The 21,566-nt window shown below is 40.4% G+C and overlaps 1 protein-coding gene across 2 annotated transcripts; it reads left to right on the top strand.

Annotated features, from left to right (window-relative positions):
* Nucleotides 1-17,424: 17,424 nt before the first annotated feature.
* LOC102711766 (protein LATERAL ROOT PRIMORDIUM 1) lies at nt 17,425-20,757 on the top strand. Of its 2 annotated transcripts, none has more exons than XM_015835534.2 (3): nt 17,425-17,671; nt 17,957-18,869; nt 18,981-19,972. In XM_015835534.2, exons 2-3 carry the CDS (start codon nt 18,209-18,211, stop codon nt 19,367-19,369), a joined length of 1,050 nt encoding a protein of 349 aa, XP_015691020.2. In that variant the 5' UTR covers nt 17,425-17,671; nt 17,957-18,208; the 3' UTR covers nt 19,370-19,972. The 2 variants fall into 2 exon arrangements, with proteins under 2 accessions (XP_015691020.2, XP_040376527.1); XM_040520593.1 differs by lacking the exon at nt 17,425-17,671 and adding an exon at nt 20,018-20,757 and having other exon boundaries at nt 17,745-18,869; nt 18,981-19,384.
* The last annotated feature ends 809 nt before the right edge of the window (nt 20,758-21,566 follow it).

Genomic DNA, 21,566 nt, shown 5'->3' with positions numbered 1-21,566 from the left:
GCCGCGCGCGGGGCTCGAGGCGCCAATCCGCCGCACAGCCACAGTCTCCCTCGCCACGCCACGCCGCGCCGCGCACTCTCCTCGGGAACCGCCGCCGCCCGCGACCTCCTCCTCCTCCTCCTCGCCGCGCGCTGCCTGCCCTGCACTGCACCTGACTTGGTGCGCTCTGCGCCGAAAGTTTCTTTCCCCGTGGTGCCCAGCAGCCACCACATCGCCCGCGACCGCGTGCAATGCATGTACTCCAAATGGAGTAGTACTAGTAGTAGTATACGCTATACTACGTACGCTCTACACTTGGTCGATCAGCTACGGTATAATGCAACGATGCATTCCCAACCCAATGATTAGGATGGTGTTTATAAGTTGTCACCTAGGATGAAAGATGATGTGGCAAGTGAATAAATGATGAAAGAGAATGAAACCATGAGACATGGTTTCTACGTAACATCCAAGATATCATGTGACATAAGTAGCATTAAATTTAAGTGTGGAGTAGTGGTGTTTGCATTGGAAGAGTAATGTCTAGTACTAGTTTTTTGATGATGAAAAGTTTATATAGAAACCATATCTAGTGTTATGGGTTGGAAGGGCTCAGCAGATCTAATTTTATCGAAGTGTTTAGGTCTATATTTACTACCGCCTCATTTGACGGTAATAGAAACACGCAAGGACGTAATGATAAAAAAAATATGGCATAAAGAGGTAAATCTTATAATTCCTCTCTTCGAAAGGATATGTCGTTAAGAATGTGCTACGGGGTGATACGATCTGATGAATGGATAAAATTCTCTTACGAAGAATTGATAAAAATCCTAGATACTAATATCACCTATAACCATTAAGTTAATAAAGTACTAAAATACCCTTAGAAATCAAGGGCTATGATCTATTCTACTGTTAGTGTAATACTGCTCAGTAGAGAGCACCATAATGTTTACTTTTGTCCATAGCAGTTGATAAGGTTTATATTTGTTGTTAAACATGGCGCAACAAAGATATAATCTGATGATGATGAATGCAAAACCATTGTTCTCCTTGTTGCTCGCTAGTTGCCCAAGTCGCAATGCTAGCTCAATAATTTGGCATCAAAAGGCCCGGGAAATAAACGAGAACAAAAACACCAAAATAATGCATCTCGATCCAAGCTACATGTTTTGTACGTGCCATGAGTGTAATAACAATTCAATTGTCTTTACAATGCACTTTTCGCCTATTTTTATAAACTCTAATACAATAACCACTAAAAAATGAGCATATTTGACCGCAAGGAAGATGTGACAAATATGATATTAATTTAGGACGAAAATAGTATCAATCTAAACCGAACAGTCTACTTTATAAGGGTTGACTACTAATTTCTCTTCTCCGCTTGTCGATCACCATATAATAGTACTCCTCCTAGTGTGATAATTGTTGTCATTTTAAATATCGACATAAGCTTCCAAACTTTGATTTATTTATAATTTATAAATAATAAATACTTATTTTTTAAACTTTTTTATGATTAAGTGATACATGTTAATCTAGTGCTTTCAAATTGAATAGAATATATTAAATAATCAATGTTGTAAAACATTTGATCATATTGGGTCTAAAACAACAACAAAAATGGAACTGAAGGGAGTATACGTCTCGATCTTCGTGTTAAGGCATCAACTGTAGTTCCTCTTGGCACCCGGTTAGTACATTTCAATAATATGCGCTTTTACGTCGTTCCAGAACTACTTTATTTTTACCATATCTTACTTTTATGAATAAAAGCTACTCCCTCATGGTAAAAATGATTTTGTTTTTAGCCTATCTTACATGTAACTATACGAAGCTAAAAAATAGAATGTGCTTCACTCTTTCAAACCCCAATAAATTTATTTCCTAGTACTTGTTTAAGGCTTATATCTTTATCCCTTCGCTACTACCTATATTTATAAGTCAAAACTTGAATTTACAGTTTTTTAATCGTAGTTTATTTTTTAGCAATAATTTTTGTTCGCTAAGAACATGTTCATAAAAGTTATATTCATAAATTATTTTTTGTTTTCAAATATTGCATTTGGACTTTTTTTGAAAGAACCAAACACTCACCCTCTTATTGTATTTGTTACCTAATTAGAGAAGTTGAATATGATAATAGCTAAAAAAATAAAGTTTTTGCATGACAAATAACACAAGGTAAAAAATAAAGGTTTTTAGATGGTGTTAGTACCATGAATAGAATGACCTTCATTTTTCATGCCCTCGTCCTCAATTTATTCTTTAAATTTCAATACATATATATTTTAATTTACAAAACTTTAATAATTATTAAGAAGTGGAGCTACAAATGAAGTCCGACGGAGGTAGTACCATGGTTAAATCCTGTAGCCTCGTCGGCTGAAACGGCCCAACGAGAAGGTGACCGACGCCTGGCGCAGGCCTGGCGCATGCAGCGATGAGAGCAGCGGTTGACCTTGAGAATTGAGACACCCAGAAGTTGCGAACCACAACTCCAGAACTCGCGATGCAGCTTCCACGCATCTCGAACCCACTTTCCGCAGCCATCGATCGGACTGCGACACTTGTACAACTGATTCATTTCTGTCATCCGCTCGACCAGCACAGGAAAGAAAAACGCGACACCAAGCTTTTTTTTTCTTTTCTTTCTTTTTATTATTTGTAAAAGAAAGACTCCTGTGCCTTCTGGCTACTGCAGTGCGCCACCGGTGTTCATGGTCAATGAGTTAACTCGGTCGCGAGCTAGCACGTCATTAACTAACAAGTTGCCGATTAATTAGGCCGACCCGTACGCGGTTTACCGCCCGATCGAGCGGCGCGTCACCAGCTCAGCGATTCGTTTCTGCTTTTTGTATTGTTATTTCATTTTTTTAACGCTGCGGCTCGTGACGAGTTTTTAATACTCTAGTACTAGATTTAATGGGGGCTTCGTCTGGGTCCGACACTGATGGGGCTCTGTCTTTCCTGACTCTCATCTGTTAAACAGGGACCAATGAGCAGTGGAATGATGGGATTAAGCGGGCAGAAAGGCTCGTGATCAGCGTTGCAGTGCAGGCCGGTGGGCTCGAAATATTACTACAGTATTGAAGTCGCTGCAGGCACCGATGGTTACGGCATTCCTAACCCATAACACTATATATAACTCTTTATCATTAAGAAACTAGTTCTATACATTATTCTTCTCATGCAAACACCACTGTTTCATACTTCAATTTAATATTACTTATCTCGCATGATATCTTGGATGTTGTGTAGAAACAATGTCTCATGCAAGACATGTTTTCGTTCTCTTTTCTCATTTATTCACTTGCCACATCATTTTTCATCCTATGTGTCAACTTATTTAATATTATGAACACCATTCTAATTATTGGGTTGGGAATGGCCTTATATGGTACATTGCTACAGAAGCTCTCATTTTCTGATCCGCGCAATAGTTGTTTCATCGCAAGGTATTTAACAGCATCCCTAACAGCTCGTCCATCCCATCCTCCATCCTGAAACAGAGGATGGAGAGTAAAAGTTAAGCTCCAGCAGAACATCTATCTCATCATCTATTTTTAGATGTCATCCATATTAGAAGAGAAACTCTATATTTAGATGTTCCCTCTCCAATCCTCCAAATAGATATAGAGGATGTCATATATAGATGATCTGCTAGAGTACAAAGGGATATGAAGGATGAAAGTGTTTTAGATGATCATCCAAATGAAGATATGGATAACCAAATTTAGATAAATTGTTGGGGATGCTCTAAGCTGGAGTTCATCCTCTGCACACCCAAAGGACACGCTATTGTTTTGGGAGTAGTTTTTTCTAACAAGTCATATGTTGACTGCAATCATCCTACTCTTTAGCAGCAACATCTATTCCAAAATATAAATATTTATAGATTATTTAGTATAGATTAAGAAAATATAAAAAAAACTTATTTTTTTTAGTTTCCTCCATGGTCAACTTTTAATTGTGAATTGATTATATTTTCTAAGCATATAATTGGTATCATCGAAATGATTGAAAATACAGGAATCTGAGTATAAATTCTTATATTGTGCTACAAAATTTGAATCCTATAAAAATTATATTTTAGAACAGATTGAATAATATACTTGTACTAAAATATATTAAGAATAAGCACATATGTTTGTTATATATAGAAGAAAGGTGAAATTATGGCGCATGATTTTTACGTCCTCCGTCCCATTGGTCTTGTCTTTCTAGGTTGTTTAGGATATAATTAGGTTTGAGAAGAAAAACTATAATAATCCTTAGAAAACAAAGTATTTTGGGATATAGATGGTACTAATTTTGAATTCCAGAAAGTGCCATATTTTTCAGATAGAATGGGCAGTGGTAGGAGTATCTAACTAAAAATACTACAACTCTGTTTAGAGAAGCACCTGTCAGTTGCAGCCTCTATTATAATCTTTAGCTCACAAACAATCGAAATTCTCACCGGCCTATCAGATGTGTAACTATAGAATATAAAAAATGTACTACAACTCTTAAGTTGAAAAACTAGCTTTCATACAGTAGATTCTTGATGGTTTTTTCATGGCATATTTAAAAAATAATAATTTATAATACAATTTTTGTATACTTATTCTTAGCGATCTAAAAGTCAATATAAAAAAAAACTTCGGTAAAAAAACTCCAAATGCAATGTTGGAAAAAAAATAAATTTTAGGTCATAAGCATAAGCATAAGTATAAGAGAGCTGCACTTTCCACATGCCAATTTAATCTGCACCGGGTTTTGTGCACACTTTCGCTTTAGGCCAAATATATGAAGGTCTGTTACATCCTATATTAAATAATCAAGTGATTAAATAAAAGCTTTAAAATATGAATCGAATTATAAAACATTTGAAATTCAGACCATGTATGATGAAATTTATTCATAGTTTATGGAATTTATATTGGTTTGATGATATATTATGGTGTTGAACGATACTTATTTAATGTATGTAGTGCGTCCAATTTACTCTATACAAACCAATCCTTCTATGATGTGTTCTAGAGTGATAGATATTATTGAAAATTTTCAAGCATGTCTTGTAAATCGTTAAACAATATGTATTTTATGTACACAAGTTGTTTCCAAAAATCATATTCGTCAGAATTTTAAATTTATAATACCTAATATTTAATTTGTCAAATACTACTGAGATGTCTTGTTATGCGTGATTTTCTTCTTCTCCTCAAACCAACCCTTAGTTTACTGAGCATATTATTACCATGGATTCGATTGATAAAGCGAGCAGAGCATGTTTCAGACCCATCAAATATTCAAACTGCTAAATTGGTGAGCGTGAAAAAGGTTGTATTTTCAATATTCAAACTGCTTTATGTAAGCAAAAATCAGATATGACTGAAAATTTTGAAATTATTTAAAAGCTTCCACTAAAAAGTGAAAGTAAAAAAAAACACTCCTTTAATCTGCTTGTAGTAGTTTTCATTCAAAATTTGAAATTTAATAGTATTAGACTGTTTTAGTATTACTCCATGGAAAATTGATCATTTCCACGTTCTGATGTATTGATTCATATCATATTAATTGACCTGAAAGGATAATAAATGACTTCTTACCTCATGAGAGATAAGATGAATATTACCCCTTAGATCAACCATTAATGGGTGGTTCAAAACTGTTTGGTGCACCATACAATATTCCTTACTTTGGCAAAGTTGAGTCTTGAGAGTTGAGATAGCAATGATGACAGTACATTTGCAAGCTTGAGATATATTCTAGTGATTACATGATACGTGCCCCTGTTGAAGAGAACTTCCAACGAGGGCACCTTCTCACAAAATCTCTTTTTAAGTCAGAAATTTTTTTCAAAATAACACCTAATTTCCGAGAATCGGTAATAGTAGAATCTAAAAAATGAATTAAAAGCTAGAAGTTGAAAACCCAACCCTTTCAAATTATGAAAAATTACTTTCTCACCATTTATATCTCAGAATCTTAAGTTTCCCGAACAATCCCATGGGTTTGTTTGAGATGCAAATGTTTAGGCCCCTTTGATTTGTAGGAATAGGATAGAAAATTTAGAGGATTTTAATTCTATGGAAAAAATTCCTATAAGAGCTTTTAAAACAAAGGATTACATCCTACACTTTCCTTTAAAATTTCTATGGATTGGGCAATCTTATAGAGATTTTGGAGGAAAATCTACCTCATGTTTCTTCTTCCCATGACTCTAAGCCCCTCTCAAATTCCTGTGTTTTTCCTGTGGTCTAATCAAACGGTCATTCCTATGTTTTTTCTGTATTTTGCAATCTTCTGTTTTATAGATACACTCATGTCAGAATCCTATGTTTTTCTTATTCCTCTGTTTTTCCATTCATGTGATTCAAAGAGGCCCTTATAGAGTCGAGCTGTAAAGTTTGCCTTTGGGATTTTGCGACAACATATGTATCACTACTAAGGTCCTGTTCATTTTTCCTCTTGTTAGTTCCAGTTTCTCTCTTTGCGCATGTATCTCGAACGGTTAAATAGTGTGTGTTTTTGCGAAAATTTTAAATAGGAAAGTTGCTTTAAAAATTCAGATTAATATTTTTTTATTTTTTATTGTTAATAATTAATTAATCATGTATTAATTTATTATCGTGTTTTCCGTGAGTACATATTGTTTTATGCAATTGAAATCCTATGCAATATTGTTTATGCATAGTGACTCACGTGGTATTATCTCCACTTGCCGATGAACAGTAAATACAGAAGTTACAGCGCGCACAGCATAGGATCCGGAGCCTTGCCTCACGCCATCGTTAAACCGATGCATTGCAGGATTCGACCGGGCGAAAGGCTTGATGAACAATACAGAGAAGAAAACGTCCCAGCTAGCTCGCCATCATGAAGCACACATTGGCAGTGGGACAAGAAAGAAAAGTTAAAGAACGACGCATACGGTGTCAACCAGATACAGTAAAAGGCCCCCGATATGATGCCCTGCTGCGTCGTCAGTCAGTGGGGAGGCGGTTCCGAAAGGGAAGCCCTGTTTTACGATCGAGAGTGGGGTGTATTGCATTGATCGAGATCGTCCATTTGCCTTGTCGACAAAGCAATCCTCTCTGCGCACGCGCCGTCAAAACTAGCAAAGCTCCTCAACAGCAGCACAGCAGCTGTGCACACAAATTGCCGCACCGCCTGTACAGGCAGGCGCTTTGCGAGATTAAGACAGGACAAGCCTAGATGGCCCCAGCTGTGTGAGAAAGAAGTTACAGTAACTTTGTCTCAGACAAGGGTACGATGCTACGGTAGCCGGAAAACTGTTTTTAGCGCCGGTTGGACGTAAAACATTTTCTTTGATATCATCTAAATTGTCACCGAAACTACATTAAAGTTTATGAGTAATCATTGCATAAAGTTTATAAAATCATGCATTATATACATTGAGAGTAGATAAAGTAAGGTATAATTATACTCGGATGTGACAAAATAAAGTATATTCTACTATTTCTGTTTCTATTAATATGTGTATAATGAGTGAGAAATGGATGTGGTCATGGTTTGGCTTTTGAAAGAAAAAGCGAAATGACATATTTACAAATGAAAATTATATACGAATAAAATATTTCTATACGCATTTTTAGCGATCTAAAGACAAAAGCTAAAAATATAATATGATAAAAATCTCAACATAAACTTTAAAAATTTAAGGTTAAAAATTTAAAATTTGACTTATATACATAATCAGAAGCGAAAAAATAAAAGTGAAAGTTATTTTGGAAATATGAAAAATAACAGATATCGGTGTGAATGTACGTATACTAGTTTTACTTTTTTTATTACAATTTATAGAAATCCAATTTGATATTGTATGTTTACGAAACATATATCTTATATTAATTTATATTATCAATTTTTTATATTTTATGGACTATTTAAGTGACGTAAAAAATATATATGTTCACTGAATGCTGAAAATCCACTCCAGTATGACAAGTGTGATAGTTGAACACAACGAAAAGTCCAACTTGGTTTGGTATGTGAACCACGGTGCCTGCAATAAATTGTGCAGTGGGATTATGAGAGAGAGTGTGTGTGACAGGGTTGCTCTGGCAAGGACCACGGATTCAGAGTTTCCGACGCGGCTGGGGCTCATCACGCCGCAGCGCCGAGCGATCGATGAATGGGATCGGCACGGTGCTCTAGAATTCCATCGCAATTCGCGACAGCTAGCAGCGCATCACACCCTCTCGGGACGGCCATGCCAGCCACCACCTCGATCGATCGGTCAGAAGAACCCGGCGCGTTCGTGCCCAATGGCCTAGCAGAACGTGTCACGAGTCGTCAGACGGGTAAAAAAAAGCGAGCGAAACGGTAGCAGCCAGCAGGGGATGGCAATATGGCGAAACGTCCGATGTTTCCTGATCCACATCGGAGAGTCGTTGAAACGAAGGTGGCGAGCGACAAGCCGGGCTAAATTCACGGAGGTTGGTGGCGCGGGGCCGGCTCTGCACTGCAGCACCGCACGTACGGACTGGGCTATGCTGTGCAGCGCAGTGCGGTCCGGCCGAGCCGAGATCTCCAATTATTGGCGTGCCCATCCGCTTCACCGCAACCACGCGTCCACGAAGCGAACGGGGAGGCCCCGCCCCCGCGCCGCGATTTCTTGCTTCGCGTTGCGTATCATCCGCCGGTGTTGCGCCCAGCCAATGAAGACACGGTGCACTATACTGGACGCAATCATCCGACGATCGATCGATCGATCGCTCGCGCTACCTGGCTCGATAAATGCATGTTATGCATCGAACGACCTTCACACAACTACTGCTGGTAAATGGCCGAGCTCGACGCAGAGTAGGGGGGTGCACTAGCCGCGTCCTGTGGCGACCAATCTATTATGCTCCTGTAGCATGCATCTACTACTTACTACTACTGCTGCAGCGTACGTCCTGCCACTACCTGTTGCTCCGGCGCTTTCCCCATTGTGTACACACAGCAACGCTTATTACAGTATTACGCTGCTCTGCTGCTAGTTCCTATACCCCGTGGATATTGCCTGCCCGTGTCTAACTCCAGCACGATTGCAGCGTCAAACAGTTCGTTTCGTCCTACCAGTAGACAGTACGTATGTCGCAGTTTTGCTAGTGTGTGGCTGTGCTGTGCGCCCTACATGTCGCCCCCATGCATGCATGCATGCATGCTGCTGTTCATGGCGCCGGCCATCGTTCGATTCGCCGGAACTCCAACTCTCTCCGATCCGGCCGGCCGGCCGGACATGCGTACTGTTCCGGGAGCTGACGAGGCCGTGATTTAGGCGGCTAGCAGCAGGCCAATCGAGACAGTAATTACACGCCAGTAGCATCCAAAAGCACGCGGTCCCGTCCTGTCCAGGCCTTACTAGTACCTTGCTTGCTTACCCCGTACAGCTCCAATAATTCCTTCTTCTATGGTAAAACGCCGTTGCCACCACATTCACATCGAGTTTGAGTTCCTTCGGATTGTGAAGGTACTTAACTGAAATTGGAGTAGTAATAAACCAGAATCTAGATTTTGTTTCATAAAAATAACTTCATAACTTTTCACACAATTTGGGTGTAGAAATGTTTTTTTTTTAAAAAAATGTTGTGTCGTTGCTTGTTTTCTACACTAAGGCCCTATTTATTTTAGCTTAAGATTATTGTAATCTGGATTATAAAAATAATATGAAACAAATAATTAGATTATTGTATCGGCTTATTATAATCTAAAGTACAGATTATTATAACCTGATAAGTTTTTCCAAGGATGCTTTTTCAAATTATTCAGTGGCTAAAACTCATTGCCCTTAGATATTTTTAATTAATTACACATATTACCATGCATTACCTACTTCAGTTTATGGTGATCTGTCTCAATAATTTAGATTGCAATAATCCTGAATGGAAACAAATATGACCGTAAATGCACTTATATTTTTTGAGCAACTATTATTTGTATTTTTGGAATTACAAATTATTATTTTACATACAACTACTTTATAGTTAAATTGAACGCAGCACGATATTGTTATTTTTCTCTCCAATTGGCATGATAAGTCATCGGCCATCAAAGTTAACTTGTGGATAAAGAGACGATTGTGCATGCTTTTTAGAGCTTCTAAACAGTTCGATTATATTTATATAGTAGTATATCACAAATCATTTGACCATTTAGTATTTTAGGAGAAACAAACACACAAGGATCACACCAAGTATATATGAACCGAAATGTAAAAAAAAACAAGTACTAATCACTATGCATTGGTAACTACCAAAATATTACTTTCACTATTCAATACACATTTGAAGTGAAGTGTAGTAGCAACAACTCAAACGGTATTACATTTTACTATTGGGTTTGCAAAACAAAAATTAGGGGGTTTGAGTAGCATCAGTCCAAAACACGGCGCCTGGTACTCTCAATTTTTTAAGGACGGATCGGACAAGCATCGTAGCTGCTTTGTGGAGCTTTGCAGTGGATGGCAGCGTGGACGCATTCCTTAACCTTTGCCCCTTTTGGTACGGACGGTTTGTTTAATCGCGGCGATGGCGCGAGAATATATGATTAGCTAGGTTCCAGCTGCACTAATCTTCCGGAGCTGATCGTATAGTTTAATACGCGTAGCGTGCCCATCATTTGCCCAATCGGTTAGTAGTTTATTGCCGACGTCGTCGTAGCGGAAAGACGAAATGGTTTGTTTAGTTTAAATCGATCGTGCTACGGGAGCAAACTGGCGGAGAATCTCACTTGTTTTTTTTTTAACTCCTCGCCCGGGGGATGCTCCCTCCTCGTCGTTCACGAATACCGTTTCTCGGGGCTTCTTCTATGCACTGCAATCACAGTATTTTTTAGAGACAATGGTTAATTTGTCACTGGTTTAAAATATTATTGTAAATTGTCACTAGAATGCTAAAAAATACCATTAGAACTATCATTCGAGTGGCATCTATGTAATTTAGAAAAAAAGAGTGACAGATTTACAAATGCCCCTATTTTTAAATACATATATTGTATTTGCTTTATCTATCCAGGATATAAATAAAACTACATCGCTGCAAATTAATTTTATTAGGCTCTTTTGTTTGGCCAACCTAGACTTTGATTTGTCAAGTTATTATTTGTGGTTAAATAGCAGAAATACACTACGATAAAAACAAAACTTAAATCAGCTCTAAATTAAGTTCTAAAATTGATTTTAGACTCATTTTGTAAGCCCGTTGGCAAAAGATGAGAACTAGAGCAAAGATAAAAAAAATATGACTAAACCTCAATATTGACGCTATTAAGTAGTACTCACCTTGTATTTAATGAATGACATGGAATTTTTAGCATATGTTTAATAATTCATCTTACTTAAAAATTATGTACAAACATTTTAAATGATAACATGTACTAAATTATATTTAATAATAAATCTAACCACAATAAAATAAATAATTGAACGTGCGCCAAAATATTGAATGACGCTGTCTATTGAAATCGGAGAGAGTACTTTGCCTTCTCTTCTGTTTCAACCAGCTTCAGTTGTTCTACTCTAAATCTCAAGTCATGACCAATTGATAAATCGATGCATATTTGTCAGATGATAGAGTTACGGAACATGACTAACGAGGCAAAAAGTTATAAGAACTGGTTGGTAAAATATTAAAATTGGATACTACTGTTGCATTTTAGTTCCAACCAGTTGAAATGTATCTCCTATGGTGATACATTCAGGGTTAAGCCTTGTTCTGAACTTAAGCCTGGGCCGGCTCATTTTATTCTAAGCCACACGACCAAAACATGATTAAAAAAAATTATAAAATGCTCGTTAATTTTGTTGCAGGCCGTAAGCCACGAACATCTTCTCCTGACCTTGTAAGCCATGACCTAAGTTGACCAGGTAGTTTCGCCTGCAAAATGTGTTTAGGATTTTGAGTTAAGTGAGATGCATGATGGTTTTAAAAATGTTGAACGAAAAAATACAACCGCAAAAAAGAGAGAGAACCCAATCAGTTTTGCGACAATTCAGTTAGGGCCGTTTAGTTTCCATTTTTCCTCAAAAACATCGTATTGAATATTTGAACATCTAAATAAAGCATTAAATATAGATAAAAAATAATTGCACAGTTGGGAGAAATTGTGTGATGAATCTTTTGAGCATAATTAGTCCATGATTAGCATAAGTGCTACCGTAGCTCACATGTGCTAGTGATGGATTAATTAGGCTCAAAAGATTGTCTCGAGGTTTTAGATGAGTTATAAAATTCATTTTTCCATTTAAAAAAATTATTCCGATATCCGGTTGAACGTCCAACGTGACATAATTTTTTTTCATTTTGCCAAAACACCCCCCTTAAGTTGACTCATACACGAAGACGCCACAAAATCGTTTCACGTGTTGGGGTAGCGGAATAAATGTCGTCCGGCCGCAAAGCTGCCGGCGCTCACCACCAATAATCGGGGATGGTCACGCGTAAGGGGACGGAGCGAGCGAACGAACGAAACAGGCACGTTTACCTTGTGTTTGCTCGATGTATCGCAACCCAACAAAAGCTGACGCTGGGGCAGGCTGGGAGATCCGTGTCATGCGAACGAGTTCCCCCAGTTCACCGATCCAAAAGCTCTTTGCGTCGCTCGTTGGGACCCGACCCCATCATCCACCGGCTTGTCGTCACGTATCCATCGTGCCCCAGAGATTGTGCTTTGCCTACTTTTGCTCGTCACAGACTCACAGCCAGTTGAGTACCACTAGAGTATACTAGATAGCTTAGCTTAGCTTGTGTGTGTGAGGTTACGCAAGCAGCTAAGCGTAACCTTTTTCGCCGGATGATGCATGCGCGCTACGCCTATTATTTGTGTGCTACACTCCTACCGTTTCTGCTTCCATTTTGTTGCGCGAGGAAAGTACTAAAAGCGAAGCAAAAGAGAGAGAGAAAAAGCGGTGGCTCGGTCGATGGAATCGTGGCGTGTGGATGCACCAGCGCCATGTGCCGGATCGATCGCGTGGTGTGTGTGTGGGCGCGCCCGGTGGTCTAATTTTGCATGCTCGTTGCGGCGCACGCAAACAGCTTCGGGTCACACTGGTTTTGGCCGGTTAGGGCCGTTCGACTCGTGTGTCGTGCTGTTTCATGTGATCATTCCTGTGTTTAATATGTCGTCGGGTTAAGCCTGCCTTCTGATTCATCGGGGGACCGCTAAAGATGCCGTGTACGTAGTTGTATGTATCTATGAGATATCTTCTAAAGATTGCTTGGATTTGGACGTTACTATACAGGCTAGCCAGCCGTCTCGCTGGCTTGGATATGATGCAGGCATGTTTCATGTTTGAAACGCAACCCCGTCGCCTAACCGTGAGGGTCCTCAATTATTCATTGAAGACGTCCGTCCATCGGATCAATCATTGGCGTGACAACAACTGCTGCATGTGTCTATTCCTCTCTCTCTCCCAAACACATGCACAAAAGCCTAGAAAAATGCCTCGTATTTTTCCTAACATAACCTACTAATAAAAATACGTAATTCCTTTTCTAATGAAGCACCGTCCTGATTAGTGGGGCGCTGGCACGAATGAAACAAAACGAGAGTGGAGGAGGAGAGCCCACGGCGGAACGGAAGAGTCATTCATCCATGCCCCAACCATAGAACTTGCTGCAGCTTGCTGTGAATAGCAGAGTAGGTAGAGATATGATACAGTGTGCGTTACTGCTTCTCTTCTTCTTCTACCCAATATGGAGCAGCGCCCGGACTACAACATGGGCTTTTGTACCTTACGTCCTCAAAACGGATGCAACGCGACATGGTCTTTTAGTTAAACGACTTACATTCTACGGATAAATGCACTGGAATAATTCATGTTATTTTAGACAAAAGTATGGTAAAACTTTTAAAGCTTTGACTAATAATAATTATTAAAATATTTAGTTTAGAAATACTAGGATGACATATATACATGAGCTATTGAGAGTACTTTAATAAAAATAAATATTTTTATTTTTGTTTATATTTTAATAGAATATTATAGTCAAAAATTAATTTACAAGGTTATATTTTTGTCTAAAATGACCGAAATTATCAAACCGGAGGGAGAACTTCCGAAGTTCCAGTGGTGTGTTGGCTTTCAAGTAACAATCCAACAAAGGATAGAATTGGAAAAGGAGTTCCATGTAAACATTTAACAATCTCATCTTCTCACTTCCACTTGTGCTTAGGACATCACCAAGAGAATGTTAATATTTTTTTTCTAAAAAATTGTATTATGTTCATCTAAAAAATATTAGATATAAAAAGTTATTGTTTTTTCATTAAGAAGGGCCTAGAACGTGAATTTAAATAAATTAGAGAATCGGAGGTAATAATACAAAGGACGAACAACGTTGTGCGTTAGCCAATTTTTGTAGCCATTTAATCAAGATCCAATTAGCATTTGGACATGTTAATACTGTGTTAGATAAGACGAGGGAGGGGGGAGGGGGATAATAATGGTGTAGGCGTTGAATCTTGACCCGAAGGTCAAGAAAAATGGCTGTTTGGAGGTTGTAAATGCCAAAATATAGAAATTTGGGAATCGAACAACGTACAGTGCATTGATATAAGCTCATCGGGAATATAAATGTGTACAAAAGAATATAATGCGCTCTACTCTTAACAGAAAAATCATCCGAATTCTATTTAGACAATCCCTATTTTGTGTAAACAACTAACTAGGGGTTATTATGTTGACAAAGGTTATCCAAAAGTGCACACAATTTCAACATCGAAAGGAACTCTTATGGATGGACATAGAAGGTTGTCGACATCATCCATGAATATTGGAGAAACAATATAGAACGAAATAAAAATCATATTTTTCAAACATAGACCAGCGGAACCGTGGGCGTGTGAATCATTACTCCAATCAATTGTATATAAAAAAAATACTTTTTTTGAGAGAGCATATAAACAAATTACTAGGAAAATGATTCACGACGTTCGATCTCACAGGTTAAAAAATTTCAAATCAATGAAAACAAAAATATAATTCTATTAAAATATTAAAATAAATAAAAGTAAAAAATTCCACGTGTAAATAAAATTTAGAAAAATCCAAAATTCACATTAAAATTACAAAAAACTAACATTGAGTGAAGAGTCTATTTACAAATACAACTTGAAAACTTCAAAAAATTTTGGTTAAAAATAAGTAATATGTAAAGAGTCATCATGTAAATACAATTTAGAGGTATCCAAAATTTTAACTGAAAACTTATTCTACAGAAAAGATTTTATGTAATACAAGTATCAAAACTAATTAGAATTAAAAAATAAAGAAAAGTATAATAAGATTAGCTGTAGAAATACAATTTAAAAAATCTATAATTGAAATTTCAAATTTATTGTAATTAATATCAAGATAAAGGTTCATATATGGATACAACAATATATACGTGATCACCACAGTAGTTCACCCATTCGTAAGTACATTTTTCATACAGACTTTTGGAAGTTCACTTTCACTCAAAACAAATAAACAAAAGTGCAAAGCTAGATCTCTCTGTTTTTTTTAACATCACATTCACTCTACTTCTAGGCATATATTTAGGGGCCGTTTAGTTTGGAAAAAAATTTAGGAGAAGTGTCGTCAAATGTTTGATCGGATGACGGAAGGGGTTTTCGGATACGAATGAAAAAACGAATTTCACGGTTAGCCTGAAAATCGCGAGACGAATTTTCGAGCCTAATTAATCCGTTATTAGTACATATTGGCTAATGTAGCACTTATTACTAATTAGGCTCAAAAGATTCGTCTCAAGATTTCTTCCGTAACCGTGCAATTAGTTTTTTAGTTTATCTATATTTAATGTTTTTTTAGATGTCCAAAGATTTGATGTGATGTTTTTGGAAAAAAATTAGAAATTAAAAAAAAGGCCTTAGTCACGGCAGTGCTACCTAATATGGGAAAGCGTAGAAATTATAAAATGACTACAAATACCGTTACATTCTGTGTTGCTGAGTTAGCCGGAGCACAACAATAACATTATTGGAACACAAATTGAAAACATTGATATTCACGTGAAATGAAAATCACACCTATTGCCTAAAAAATGTGTACTCGAGCAGTTGTGACTCGCGAGGTTATAATATCTCTACGAGCATAGCTAAAATTTGCTCTCCAAATTTTAATTTCATCATTCATGTAAAAATATTACATTTCTAAATTAATTTGCATTCCATCCGACACTGTATTTCCACTCTCTAAGGCCCCATCCCGCAGCCGGATAAGATATCTTATCTCTCGTTTTCCACGCGTACGTTTACCGAACTGCTAAACGGTGTATTTTTTACAAAAAAAATTCTATAGTAAAGTTGCTTCAAAAAATCATATTAGTCTATTTCATATTTTTTTAATAATTAATTAATCATGTACTTATTTATTACTACGTTTTTCGTATCGGGTAAGTTATCTTATTCCTCTCCCTAATGAAAGCGGCCTAAATCCTTAGTACTATCCCAATTTTGAAAATTCCATCACCTCCAACAAACTTTTCACATCCATTTTCCATATTTACCTTCTATATTTTCTAACAAACTTTTCACATCCATTTTCCATATTCACCTTCTATATTTTCTGTAGAAAGTATGGATCATTTATGTGAGACTAATAGATAGCCATTGAACTTGGTGGGAGAAAGACATGTTAGGTTTGGTCATTGAGAGAAAAATTTAGTCATTCAAATATGGCCATTGAGAGAAAAATTTAGTCATGCAAATAACATGATAAGTCATATAAATAGTCTCTTAAAAATTACTTTTATAACATAATCGATACAATTTGATATAAAGAGTCATTTGATGCTGTTAGCTAGCATAGCATTTACAGAAGAAGAGCGGTAAAGTTGGAAGGGGGCAACTCTCTGAGAAAAGAGAAGGGTAACCGGTAGCGAAAGCCAAAGGGCCTAGGGAGGTTTTGTCACTTGTGCGTGTGGGGATGCGTGATTTTTTACATTGATACCGGTGTTGGTAGCCAGCCACCAGACGAGAATCTATAGATCCACGCCTCGCTATAGCTTTTAACGCAGAGCCAGCCGCAGCAGCAGCAGCAGCAGCAACGGCACCAGCAGCAGAAGCAGCAGCTGCAGAAGAAGCTCGTCAGGCCGCTGCAGAGAAAGCGAGAGGATTCGTGTCTTGTGTGTGTGTGCTCGCCGTATGTGAGGCATGGAGCGCAGAAAAGAGAAGAGAGCGGCCAAAGCGAAGGAACGGCCAATAAAAAGGCCCTCCCACCGCCAAAGATAGATCGTCTCGTCGTCGATAGGGAGTGATCGAGAAGATCTCATCTCCCAGAGGAATTTCAGAGTCCCCACTCCTCCCCTCTCCCGGTCTCCACCACCACTTAAATTCGAGACGACTCCTCTCCTCTCTCTTTCGTTGCTCCAACTATTGGAGTGTGCATCGAGTGACCCTTCCACACATCGCTCTCCTACGCCTCCTATCCTACTACTACTAGTATAGCGTAGCTAGCTAACCCTCCTCTCCTCTCCTACGCACACAAATCCCTCCCAAATGTGCAGCGTCAAGTGACAAAAAGGAAAGGAAAAAAGGAGAGAGCGAGCTGGAGCCGTAGCAGCAGAAGCAGCAAGTAAGCGAGCTGCTGGTAGAGCGAGATAGAGATAGAGACAGGGCAGTCTAGTGCACTACGGGATCGAGGAGACTTCTGCCGTGACTTGCGGCTCAGCTCAGCTCAGCCTCCTGCGTGAGTAGTCGTAGCCGAGATTTTTATTCCGCCTTATTAGCTCGTCTCCTCTCCTCTCCTTTTACTTTCTCGCCTCCTTTCTTCAGTTTTTGGGTTTAGTTTTTGATTCGTTTTGGGTTTGTTTTTACTTTCTCATGCCGCCGCCGGCGGCTGCTGCTGCTGCTGCTGCTGTTCGAGGGGAGAGGGGGAGGAGTAGGCGAGTAGCGGTGGTAGCTTTAGGGAGAGAGAAATCTACTAATCTAGGCTCTAAGTGCGGAAATTAAGCGGTAATTTTATCGTTTGCAGCTGCGGAATCAGGGGGATATAAGTGTGGCTTCGGGACGGCGCTTCCCATCGGACACCGGCGCCTTCGCGGACTGGGTAGCCTCATCCGCGGCGGCGGCGGCCGCGGGACGAGGCGACGACCTCTCGCTCGGGTTCAATGCGAGCGCAGCGGCGGCGGCGGCGGCGGCGGCCGCCTCCGGCGCCTCGCTGGGCGCGGGGCTGTGGGGCCCGGCCTCGTCCATCGCCGCCTCGCGCCAGGCGGTGAACTACGGGATGGCCGACGTCGGGATGGTGGTCGTCACCCCGGCGGCCTCGTTCCACCACACGCACCACCATCACCACCACCACGAGGCGGCGGCCGCGGCGGCTGCGGCTGCGGCGGCGGTCGATCCTATCTTCCCGCTGCTCTCCGCCGGCCCCTGCGTGCTTGATCCGGATAAGTCGGCGTCCGCCGCGGCGGCCAGCAGCGCGATCCAATTTTGGCAGTCGCAGCCGCCGCCGCAGTCGCCGTCATCGGCGGCGGGTGGTAACCCTAACCCTAGCGCCAGCGCCTTCCCCTACCTTAAGAAGCCCCTCCCGATGCTGGACACCGGCGGCGGATCGTCCGGCTCCGGCGCGGCCACGTGCCAGGACTGCGGCAACCAAGCGAAGAAAGACTGCGGCCATCAACGCTGCCGCACGTGCTGCAAGAGCCGCGGCTTCGATTGCTCCACCCACGTCAAGAGCACCTGGGTGCCGGCCGCTCGCCGCCGTGAGCGCCAGCAGCTCGCCGGCTCCGGCTCCGCCTCGTCTTCCCCAGCGACAGCCACCACGGCAGCCGCCGCCTCCGCCTCCAAGAAGCCTCGCCTTCTCACGTCCCAAACGACGACATCGCACACCTCCACCTCCAACGCCACCACTCCTCGCAGCTACGACACCACCTCCAGCCATCAAGGTAACGCGCCGTTGATCCCACTGCACGTTCATCAATACGCATCCGCAATTCGATATCATCGATCTCCTGCGAATCTACGAGTAGCTCAATTTATTAAGCTTGTCGTTGCAGACCCGTCGTTTAGGGAGAGCTTGCCGAGGCAAGTGCGCGCCCCGGCGGTGTTCAGGTGCGTGCGCGTGACGTCCATCGACGACGGCGAGGACGAGTACGCGTACCAGGCGACGGTGTCCATCAACGGCCACGTGTTCAAGGGGTTCCTGTACGACCAGGGAGTCGACGACGGCCGCCTCGCGGCCACGAGCAATGACGACTCGACGGCCGGCGTGCCCAACATCTCCGAGCTCCATCTCGGCGGGGCGTCCGTTTCCGGGCCCGGTAGCAATGCCATGAGGGAAGGTGGCTCCTCCATGGTGCCGTCAGACTTGTACGGAGGCGGTAGCGGCGGCGGAGGAGGCCACCACATTCTCGGCGGGTCGAGCTATGGTAACACCATGAACTGAGCTTCCTATAGAAGAGTAAGGTTACACCATTACTGCCATTCTTTTTCCATCTTCCTGCTAGTACAATTCTCTTTTTCTCGTTGTGCCCGTATCATCACGCAGGGCATCAACGCATGCTATTTGTTCTAGTACTACTACTTATCTTCGGTGGTGTTAGTGTCGTCGTCGTTGTAAACTAGTAACATCGAAGAATTGTTGTTAGCTGGTACCTTAGCAGTAGTAGCTGTTCTTTTTTCCATTGGAGTAGAGATTAATAATTGTTAGGAAGAATTCCAAAGAAGATAATGCAAGATTAAATCAGTCAGCATAAGATATTGCCTTTTGGTTCTTGGGCTCGTGGCCTTGTGGTTCATGTTCCCAATGCCTGGTGTTTTTCCTTATATGGGGATGTGCTCAGGAGTGCAAGCCATCCTGTGGCCATGAGGGTCACTTCGAGTCGAGCAGCAGCTAGAGGCGTACACTGTTCGGGCTCGCGATAGAAATACCCAAATACTATTGTGAGGGTAGTAGCATTTTGAGCTGAAAAGTTTGACTCTTGCTTGGCATTCACTCTTTTGCGTGCTTAATTTGGCCTCCAATGCGTTGTTTGTCTGCACTGCAATCTCTTTGTCTTTGTTTTACTCTTATCTCTTCTTTTTCTATGGGTAGGTGAGGGACGCGTGGGTTCTTGGCTTGGCTTTGTGCTGATAGAGCATCTTCTACCTGCATTGGAACTTGTATCCGTGACGACAATGTGCAATGCATGTGATTAGAGCATTCCTGCCCATATTATAGGCATCTTATTGTTGTTAAATTATGTTAGCGAGATTATGGCTGCCTCTTCTTCTTTTGACATGTTGAGGGCAAGGGGAGGCAGGATCATGGTGGTTTCCTGCTCCCTTCACTTCATTTTTTTTGTTCGAGTCCCCATATTTATTCCTTGTGCCGGATCCCATCGAGGATGACGCGATGTGAAAAGAAAGAAAGGTGTGGTAAAAGCATAGCCATGCACTGGTTGCACAAAGACACATGCTTTTTAGTTTACGGCTGTTTCTTTCGTTCCTTTACTCCTTGTCTTGGATTACAGTACGCTGTACCGTATTTTCATTTGCTTTGCCCCTGCGAAAATTTTGGTCGGCCTGCTTAGTACGCTGGGGCCAGTTAACTGCACATGGTCTCGTCTAGGCAGTCATGAGCTGTGAAGAACTTCTTAATATTTTGGATTGATGTGGTCCGGTTATCTTATCCTCAACAAATTGCTGTTATCTCATGAATGCGATCAAGGCCTTGGTCCATTTCGCCCTGTCGACTGTTGCCAACATTTGGGGACACGTTTACTGTTCATATTGCTTTATTTGATGTATCAGAAAGTATTCATAGGCCCTGGCAAGACGAACTTTGTGATCAGTTCCCAGGAAACAAGTTAGGGGTGTTTGGGACACTCCCATCGAATGTTTAGATACTGATTATAAATAGTAAATATATACTATTAATAAAACTCATCTATAATCTTGGACTAATTTGCGAGACGAACCTATTGAGCCTAATTAATATATGATTAGCGTATCTGATGCCATAGTAAACATGCTCTAATTATGGATTAATTAGGCTAAAAAATTCGTCTCGTGAATTAGCTCTCATTTATGAAATTAGTTTTTTAATTAGTCTATGTTTAATACTTTAAATTGGTGTCTAAACATCCGATGTGACATGAGGCCAAAAAATTTAGCTCGATCTAAATAACCCCTTATCATTTGACTAATTAAAATTTTTTTTATCTAGCTATTGCTTCTCCCGGGTGTATACCCAGTAGACGGTCCTATTTTTAAATGAGGAACTGTTGATCCGTCATTGTAGGACTTTTCAGTCTTGGTGTTTCGTAACTGTTGCAAATACTGCCAGACTGTTGTGGTTCTTGCGTATTCATGAGCACGGTACAAGGAGCAAATTCTTACTGACATGCATGCATGGTTTCTTTTGGTTTCTCCATTGACATCTGGCATGACTTGTTGAGCAACCCCGCAGCTGTTAATTAGTGCATCCGTTTTGTAATGTGGATATGCATCTACATCGTCACGTGCATCATTTTAGCTGGGAAACTTGTTCTACTTCTCTTGTTAATATATTCGTGTACCTATAAATGTGGACATCTGCTGCTTGTCTTGTGGGACGATAGTGATCCCTTTGACTTCCCGTTTGAACAAATAATCTTCCGATT

This window comes from Oryza brachyantha, chromosome 1 (genome assembly GCF_000231095.2).
Source record: "Oryza brachyantha chromosome 1, ObraRS2, whole genome shotgun sequence".
Lineage (NCBI taxonomy): Eukaryota > Viridiplantae > Streptophyta > Magnoliopsida > Poales > Poaceae > Oryza > Oryza brachyantha.
This window is presented reverse-complemented; position numbering and strand designations above follow the sequence as displayed.

Coding starts and splice junctions, on each gene's coding strand:
- LOC102711766 (XM_040520593.1), top strand. CDS start 18,209: ATGGCCGACGTCGGGATGGTGGTCGTCACCCCGGCGGCCTCGTTCCAC. Junction 18,870..18,980: donor CACCACCTCCAGCCATCAAG/GTAACGCGCCGT, acceptor TTGTCGTTGCAG/ACCCGTCGTTTAGGGAGAGC.